The sequence below is a fragment of the Nothoprocta perdicaria genome, unplaced genomic scaffold (genome assembly GCF_003342845.1).
Source record: "Nothoprocta perdicaria isolate Ctin4 unplaced genomic scaffold, notPer1 scaffold_248, whole genome shotgun sequence".
Taxonomy (NCBI): domain Eukaryota; kingdom Metazoa; phylum Chordata; class Aves; order Tinamiformes; family Tinamidae; genus Nothoprocta; species Nothoprocta perdicaria.
Window position 1 is genome coordinate 779,785 of NW_020455475.1, and position 9,839 is coordinate 789,623.

General features: G+C 39.5%; 1 protein-coding gene across 1 annotated transcript in view; it reads left to right on the forward strand.

The window, feature by feature from the left end:
• Positions 1 to 9,593, forward strand: part of SUPT3H (SPT3 homolog, SAGA and STAGA complex component) — a 238,513-nt gene extending 228,920 nt beyond the window's left edge. The window contains exon 11 of the mRNA XM_026039980.1: positions 9,369 to 9,593. Within this exon, the coding sequence (XP_025895765.1) occupies positions 9,369 to 9,410 (42 nt within the window). The 3' untranslated portion in view covers positions 9,411 to 9,593. The remainder of the gene's footprint in view (positions 1 to 9,368) is intronic.
• The last annotated feature ends 246 nt before the right edge of the window (positions 9,594 to 9,839 follow it).

Here is a 9,839-nt window from a genome sequence, read left to right on the forward strand (position 1 = left end):
AAACCATATTTTGATTTGGGACTTCTTCTAATATAAATGTCATAAAACCTAGTATTGTATAACAATTTATTCTGCTTTTGAAGAGTGCTTGTGAGTGAGTAAAAGGTATCAGCACTGAAGATTTTTCTCCAATGTGTTACAGAAATACTTATGAGAGATCTATTTGGTGTCATTCTAAAGCCTAATCCTAGGTAATTTATTCAGTTTTACCTGAGAGAAAGCTCCAAATATATGTTCTTCTGTTTTTAATCAGTCCAACTACAATTGACTCAACTTTTGCCTGAATAAGGAGTGAGTAAAAAATGAGTGAGAGCCTCAAGATTTGGCTCATATTCATTAACCTCAGGGCAGACTTCATTTTGTATGATTTTTAAGCTATTAAAATGTTGGTTGGCTTCCATTTGAGCTCAAATTCCTAATATCACCAAATAATTATGTGTAGATGATGAAATGAAAAAACAGGCATGTAGTCTCCAAACGCACATTTCAGTCTGGGTGGCTGAAATGGCTCATAACATTCGATGCATGAAAATRGGGTGGATTGAATAAATTAGCAGAATCACAAAAGGAAACCACTATAGGAAATAGTTTTACACGTGTAATCACTGAAATACTCTAGTGAATGTGTCAATCTGTACTAAATAAATATATTTGTTTATAGACATGCTCTGTATTAGCTTCCACTCTTTCACAGCACTTTGCCAAACAAAATCCCACTAGAAGTAGGATGTTCGCACCCGAGTAGGAGTTTCTTGGATAAATATTTTTTCTATATTGAGACCAAAACCACTTCTACAAATTTCAGACTTTGATTGAAATAGTATATTTCTTTTGCTTTTTTTCTTCCCATCTCCTCCACTGGCAGCCACTGATGCATTACCTTAATTCCTCCTACCTCCCACCGCCGTGGCAAGCGAGGAGCCCGCTGGCTGCAGCGGAGCGCGGCGGATGGGAACCAGCGCCGCGCGTGGGGTGGCYGCACCAGCAAAGGGCCTTGGGGCCTGAGAAAATGGCTGTTTGCAGGCTAGCTTTGTGCCCGGTGTTCTTGGTTCATCTCTCATTTCCTCATTAAAAATGTTGCGTTGACTCAACGGAGGAATGCAGATAGTGCGTATTGCGAGAAGAGCCTGCGTGGAAGAGATTTGGGGGAACAAAGAGAGAGAAGTACGTTGCAAAATGGCATTAGATACTCTTTTTGGTATTACTGGTCAATAGTTTCAAGAACTGTATACAGACGAACTACCCTTTTTCTTCACATCAGCAAATTTATTTCAAAGCAGTACCTACTCCTCCCATCGCATCCCATCCTCCTAGCTGCCCACCTCATCCTTTTCTGTACATCTATTTCTGAGACATTATAATGGAAGACATAATGCAATGAAAATAATAATTAGTAAATAGCATAGGATATTTTCAAAGCACTCCACATTACTTCTATAATCAATCAGTCCTCAAAACAGTCTTAAGTGAGTATTTCTGTCTCAAAGACGGAACAAATTGAAACGCAGAAATGTTAAGTGGTTTGTCTGAGGCCACACAGCGAGTAAGTGTCAGAGCTGGGAGCAGAGCCCAGCCCTGGCTCCTGCCCTCGTACTCAGACTACTGAACCATATTGTTTCCAAATAAATTCCCGAAAAATCAAATGCTGTGCCTGTGAGCAGTCGCGACATGTAGGAAGAATTTAACTCTCTTCTGACACTTCTTACAGARCAAAAACTCAAGGCTCTCTAGCAGCAAAAAGAAGGCTTGAAAGGTCTACAAAAGCCATCCGTGCAGGGAGGCCATCCAGGATGTTTCATGCTGAATTAGTCTGCATCATAAGTTGAAAGGGTTTTATTATTAGTGGTAAATTTTCACATGAGAGTTGTGTGACTAAGTATCTGTGCACAGCCCATTATGTGAGTCATAAACCGTAGTCTGCAGGATCCAGCCATACAGCAAAGCTTTATCTTCATATGTCTCAAGGCTTACAGCTTCATTCTCAGGCATAATAAAGTCACTCACGATTTGAGACATGTCCAAAAAGAAGACATTAGTGTCTGATCAACCAAGAGTGTTGCCATCAGTGGGACTTAAGATGAAATTTTAGGAAACCAGCTGTGGGGCTCCCAAGGAGATGTGGGCTTCCATGGAGCTGTTGTGGAGAGTGGTGTCTGTCATGCCGGTGGTGCACACCAGCCTTCAGCTCCTTGGGGAGGACACCTGGGCCCTTTGGAATTGGAATGTCACCGGCAGACAGTTGTGAGCCTTTAGATCTACCACAATAACAACTTGTCGGATGTCAGCGTGTCCCTTGGCATGAGGAGAGGTGACCACAGAACTCAGCTACAGTTTTGCAGCCATGAGGAAGGAATTCCTCTTGCTGTCTGTGAGCTGATAGCATTTGAGTGTCAGTGAAGTTAGGCTGTAAAGAGGAATTTCCTTCAGTGCTAAGTGGGCGTCTTCTTTAATGAAAAGAATTTCTTGCTCTTGAACGGAGGAGCCTTTTGAAGCTGGTGGCACTGATGGAAAGAACTGTGTGAAAATATGTTTGTTTTGCAAAGTTAGCTGCCAAGTATTGTCTTATAGCTCCATTTTTTTCTTTCTTTCTCCAGTGTTTGTAGTATCCTCTTAGAAACTCAAAATGATCTTTCTTTCCCCACTATTTTTGTTCTTTTTTTTTTTTTTTTTTTGCTTTTGGCAGATGTCAATACTCTACTCTCACACCTTGATTCTTCCTGCAATAGGAGCCATGATCCTTTTGCCTTGTTTTTCTTCTTTATAACATGAACCCAGCCCTGAGAACAGCATTCATTAAATCAGGCAAAATGAGCTGAAGGACAGAAAAAAAAGCCTTAAATTTTCTTCCTTTCCATATGCAAATGTGAGTGGTATTGCAAAGAGGTAGATGTGCAAAACATTGAGGCCATCTTCCTGGAGCTCCTGTGTTCCCATCAACCTTGGAAATTTTGCCTTATTGCCAGCAGAAATGTCCAGTCTTTCAGATCTAGCCTATATTCTTTAACAGACTTGGATAACATATCCTGGATATATCCTGTTCCTGGAAAGAGCAGAACAATTTTATGCGATTATTGAAGAAGTTTACGCTGCTGGCAGATAGAAAGTAAGTAGAAGCCCAGAACTGACTTTACTGGAAAGCTTTCTGTTATGAACTGTTGAAGGGTCATTTATGGGGGCCCTGCTTTTATCAGTGCATGATGGTTGCGGTTGCACATGGGAAGATGCTGGAGATCTCAGCATCATTCCCAGAGGAGAGGTATTCCTGTGGTGCTTTGTTTGGGTCTTCCTGGCCAAAGGAGCATTTGGGAAACCAACTTGAGTAATGAAACTTGTGCTTGTGTTTCTCACACCTAATGGTGATTCCTTGGGGACTGGCTCCAGCAAAAATGTGGTTGTGCTTCCAGAGTGATCATTGCTGTGTGGATAAGTGGATGTTGTAGCTGTCAGCGCATCAGTCTGGCCCCATCATAAATGAAATTTGTGAGAATTTGTGAATACAACAGAGGATGTTTGGTGCATAACCCAAATTTGTAATCCGCTAAGCCTGTGTGTTTGCACATATAAATATGGGATTTGTTATTGCTCATTAACCGTGTACTAGGAATTATATACATAAAACATTCTCTCATTCTGTGAATAATATCAGACATCTGTGCTTTGGCTACTGATTAAAGATGGGTTTGTAGAATTGGAGCCTTCAGTGCTATTGTCTTAAATTGGGGACCAAGAATTTTGCATTATATTTCTTTTGTAACATGTCTGTACTTTTAATAAGGAGAAGTTATATCCATATAAATTTATTTAGCCTTAAACAGAAGCAGCTAATTCTAAACAGCATATGGCTTTTCTTTTTCAAATAATGTTGCTTATATTTTGCCTCCTAAACTAATTATTATTTTAATCTCCAAATAAACTGACACTTCTTTGCATGTGGTTTGCCTATGGGGGCTGGGAAAATTGGAAGAGCAACCTTTTAATCACAGGATTTTTATGAAGATGTTTTCATGTACAAAGAAATATGAATCGGCCCAGAATGACTCGTTTGATATTATGGGGACTAATGAAATTTCAAAGTTAACATTCCACAAACAAAATGGAAAGAACAAGCAGGGAGAAAAAGGAGCAGATTTAGAATTAGGGAATCATTGTATTTTATGGGTTCCAGGTTATTTGGAATGGAATGAAAGTTAATGCTACATCCTTTTTTCCATACTGCCAGCCAGTGTCTGATCCAAGAATGTCTCTTATTTAAAGGGCAGGGCTCCCTCCACTGTTCTTAAATAAAGGCTTTCACTGTCTGAGATCTAATCCTCTGATTTTCACAGTAACACTGTAAGACTGCATGAAGAGAATTACTTAATGAAAACAAGTTTTGCATATGATTCCCCTGTCATAAACGCAGTCATGTCGTATGGTTTGATTTACATTTATGCAAATATCAGAGAATAGAGCAAAATTACCAAAGGAAGAAAGGAGCATGGCATGTCACAAACAAGATGTGTCTATTTGTATTTATGTTTGCTAATGAAGTTCAGCCAGAATTTGCTCTTTGATTTTGATGGCTCTGTCTGCCATTCCACTTCATGCATTGTAATTAAACCACTTGCCCACACACATACACAAGGGTAACAAGAAAGGCAGGTTGTGACTTTTAAAAATGCTGTTCTGTAACTTGCTTGTATGGGACCTATAATTCAAGATTTACTGTCTTTAAATGATACAACAGACCATATTCTCCAGTGGTATGAAATTATATCTTACCTTTAAAGTAAGCAGAACTGCAGAATTAACCCAGCTGAGGATTTGGCCTAATAAATTTTAGTGTCTAGGATGTCCGTTGGAGATGTTTTACTCTAGGCTTTCCAAATTTTATCCCAAATAAGAATTTAACTCACATCAGCCCACTCAAAAGTCACAGCTGTTTCTTTCTCTTGCCAAAATTATTCTTTCTCATCATGTTACAGCTGTGAAGTTATGCACTACTATAAATTGTTAACTGGAAACCATTTATAGCTAAGATACCTGTTCAGAAATCTTTACTTTTGAGTTTGATATATTCCCAAATTGAGGAATACTCTCATCTTTAGGTTTGGCTTGGGTTTGGTTCTGTAAATCACAGCTTCGGTGTATCTGTGTTAAGAAATGTGTGATGTTCTGCCCACTAAGTTGGCCATACTAGCTCCTCAGTAAGCCATGTTTCACTTCGTGTGACCTGCTGCAGGGATGGGAGTTTTGCTCCTCTTTATGGAGTGATTCTTCTTGATCTTTCATAGCATGCTCCCCAGTACAAGAGGGACAGGAAACAACTGGAGAGAGTCCAGCGCAGGGCTACGAGGATGATCAGGGGCCTGGAACATTTGCCCTGTGAGGAAAGGCTGGGAGAGCTGGGCCTGTTCAGCGTGGAGAAGGGAAGGTTGAGAGGGGATCTGATCAGTGTATATAAATACCTCAAGGGAGGCAGTGAGGAGGAGGGGGTGGCCTCTTTTCAGTGGTGGCCAGCAACAGGACAAAAGGAAATGGCCACAAACTGAAGCATCAAAAATTCCACAGAAACTTAAGGAAAAATTTCTTGACAGTGAAGTGACAGAGCCCTGGAACAGGTTGCTAGGAGAGATTGTGGAGTCTCCTTCTCTGGAGGTCTTCTAAACCCACTTGGATGCAGTCCTGTKCCACATGCTCTAGGTGACTCTGCATGTGCAGGGACATTGAACTGAGTGATCTCTAGAGGTCCCTTCCAACCTTAACAATTCTATGATTCTGTGCTACAACGGGCCACCACTGTAGGAGAGAGACAGGACAGAAGAGGGAGCAGAAAATGGATGACTCTTCTGTGAAATAATTTGACCAAGGCCTTTTATTCTACAGCTCTTAAGTTTGCCTTTTTTAAGCTGTTAGTTTTGCCTATTGTCATCCAAAGCCAAAGGAAAGCATGATCTTGCTGTTACATGACTGGCAGAAGTGAATATCACTTCACTCCTGTCAGAATGTTGGGGGGAAAATGAAGCTCATTTACCACATAATGATCGTATTCTCAGAGAAAGAAATTTTTAGATCAAAATCTAGTGTGCTTTGATAATTTAAAGGCATGACTGTTTCATGTTTGGGTTTTAGTGCAGTGGACAGAGAGAGGATGCATTGAAAGTGGAGTGCCCTGGCTTAACTGATGTGAGTTTGGGGTTGTTGTTTTTCTTGAAAATGTCAAAACCAAGAGAAGGTTCAGCAGGTTGACATAAAGAGATAAAAAAACGCCTCCATGTGGTGACTAGATGGGCAAGTAGAGTACTCAACAGTAAAATTATCCATGCCTTTCCTCTGTGTATGGCAAGAGCATACAGGGGAAAGAAAGCAAGATGAAGGGTCATGTAGATGGTTTTAGTTCGGTCTAGCCTGCTTAGGAACTGGGGAGGATAAGGAGCAATTTGTCATCTCACCTTTAGCAAGATCATAAGAGATGATGTTCAGTCTTGTCATATGAGAACAAGGATTGGGAAGAGGTTCTGCAAGAGTGAACATGACCAAATAAGGCTGTACCACCTTTTCATAGCGTGKATTGGGATTTGTTTGGGGAGGATGAAGTGTGTAGTTTGTATCAAGCTAGGAGATTGTTCATGTATAAAGAAAAAAGATATTTTTTATAAATTCAAAGGTGATAACTTCATTAATCCAGCCCATTATAGGAGAAATGTGGGCTGATGATACCTCCTGCTGTTGCGCTATGCSAAGAAAACAGATATGGCTAAGGGTTACCAGCATCCTACATCAAGAGCCTGCAGTATCCTCTGTCTGTAATTCTGAGCCAAACAGTCCTTTATTTAAAATCTGGTGCTTCCAAAGTGACAAAAAAGACCCCCCCCCCCCCAAATGTTATTACATCAAACCACAGTAAATGACTCTCACGTATCTGCACACTGTTCTCTTGCAAGTSCACCTGTGTACATATACAGGTTTTGTAAAGAACATCTTGTGGTTTCTTTTCATAGCTCTTGCTATGTTAAGATACATCTTTTAGTATAAGTTCAGCGYCATGTATCTTTAAGATAAATGTCATAATGTGAAACTATTGGAGAACTGCAAAAATACTATGCATTAGGGTATTKTAGAGGCTAAAGTTTTATTATTTAGTTATGTATCGTAAAGAGAAAGAACTGTTACCTTGTTATGGACCAAGATGAATCAAACTCCTGTGAAATGCTGATTTTCCAAACAGCTACCTTTAAGCTGAGTTTGAAGTCTTCTGAGGGCTAAAATGTTACAATTTATGACTAAATTCAGTACTAAAATATGCATATATCAGAATCAGTCTGTTTGGCTGGAGAAAAAGTGTGTTGTTTTCATTATTGCTGAGCCTTCAGAATGGCTTCAGGAATTCTCTCGGCCCTTTCCAAAGAAACTGAACTTCAGGCAGAGATTAAAGCAAAGGAAATTTCAACCCAAGGGCACATGTTTCAGAACATTAAAAGTATGTGAAACACAGAGTTTAGTAGGAAATAGTTTTCAGTCCTAACTATAGCCACACTAGCTATAATATATTGCTAACTATAGCCTGGTGGGTGTGCCCACCTTTCCGAAGGTGTTGACCTCCCTGYTTGAGCTTGTTTCTAAGATGACCTTTGCAGGGATAGAGCTAACTCTATGATACTGCCCATTTTGGAAAATTTTAAGCTCAATTATTTCCCAGGTGAATTCAGCCAAGCCCAGCCTTGCTGGGCAACCACACTTCCTTTCGCAAGATCCAACTGTTCCTCTTGAATGTGATTCCAGCTTCAGGCCTGGGTTCATTTAGCTCTGCAAAACCTGCCCAACAGCCCCATATATTTGATTTATGTGTTAAATGTTATAAAGTCCTGTAAAAATACCAGGGTCAAAGAGCGAAAACCGTTACTTTTGCATAGGCTTCCAAGTGCAAGCCATAATGGTTTGAGCAAACTATAGATCCAAACTCCTTTGGACTTGCTGCTTGTGGTTGTGGGAATATATTGGGTCCTTTCAAAATTATTGGCTAGTCTGTTTTGGTGTATTTTGTGTTTGGATATAGAGTCTCTGGATTTTTTTGTTGTTGTTTGCAGTGATACTGTCATCTCTGATGACTGACTCTCTATCTCAGAGCTGTTACTGAAGTATGATGTTAATGTAAAGGATGTTATAATAAACATCTTGTACCTGTTTCTTTTTTTGCATATTCACGGTCTGTAAATATATCTGCTCTGTTTTTGAGAATAATTCCTTGCAGTTCAGTACAAATACTATTTATATGCAAAGTTGTTTGAGGTTATCCTTTACTCTGTTTTAGTGATACTCTTCCCATTCGAGTTTAAAGAGGAGAAATTGATCTCACTAAAATTAATTTAGAAATTGGTACAGTGTAACTAAATGTGACAGTTATATGTCCCACTTCCCAAGGGCTCAAATATAAGTGGCAGTAAATAAATGGGATGAAATATTGACTGTAATGAAATAAAATATAAATACAGTTTCATTTGCAAAACTGAATGACTACTGAAGGTGAACCAAAAAAATGAAAAGGATTTAAACTCGTCCACAATTGAAATTTTGAAGTTATTGTTAATATCTAAAAATATTCTTAGCAATACATTTTTAACTGGGAATATTCCCTTGAAATATAGGGTTTCCAATGTTCCTGGGTAAAATGAAATCATAACTTCCTATATTTATCCAGAAAGAGATGTTAAAAATCCGTGAAAGTTATTTTAGAGAGAGACAGTGTCACCATATCTTGTAAAAATATTTTCTCAAATACTATTTATCTCTTCTTTATCATGGAAAACACTTGATCCCAGGTTACAATAYATGTAATCCATATGATAACGGATTATCAAATTATTTTGCACTGACTAGAGCTTCTTTTAGATTAATTTGGTTGGGGTGGGAGGCAGGGGCTTATACCAGTGTCTGTTTACATAGCTTTTGGCCTAGACTATAAAGTAGGCTTGGAAAACAYTCTAATGATTCAGTAATTTATAGACCATTAAGATATTTGAGTTTGAAGTGATTCTGGAGCATAGTGAATAGAGAACACATGCTTATAAAGGACAAACAGATTCAGCCTAATAGTGTATTTTTGGCCTCATCCATTTTGCAGGCAATTAGCAAAACAGGACGTTGCATTTTTGCATATCTCTGCCCTCCTGAAATAGAGCCCCTAACCACTTGTTAACCACACTGATTTTTTAATAGACAAAGTGGTCGCTTACAACTTCCCTACCAGAAATGTTTGGATTAAGCCTGCTATTAGATTGCAGCCAGAAGAGTCAGCAAAACAGGAAGCAAGCCTTGCCTTTCTCTCTGCCTTCTGCCCTTGTTGGAGTTGATGTGATAATTCATTGCAGATTTTTCTCCTTCTTTGACAGAGTGCCTACCGCCGAAACGGGATGACTTTTCTAGCCTGCTAATATGGATGTGGCCACAGCAACAGGAAAGACAGCGTTATATTAAGGTGATTTGTTTTCCCCTCCGTGGAAAGAAAAAAAAGAAATACAAAATAAAAAAAACCACAAACTCCATCGGCTCCGCACACCGGCGAGTGGGCTGGTTTGTTGTGACTATCTGCTGGCTGCCTCTGTCTCTTTTTTTTTTTTTTTTTCCTTTTTTTTTTTTTACTTTCCTTCTTTTCTTTCTTCCTTTCTTCCTTTCTGGTTTTTTTTTTCTGTTTTTTTTCTTCTTTTTGTTTCCCCAGCCCCTTCAATCGTTATTCTTGTTTACTAGCTGGAACGTAGAGCTAATTAATGGCAGGATGTTTGGGGGAGCGTGTAGGTGGACAAGAACGCAGCTTGCACGGCCCTGCGAGCGCCCGTGCGCTGCCGCTCTCTGCCCCCCGCGCC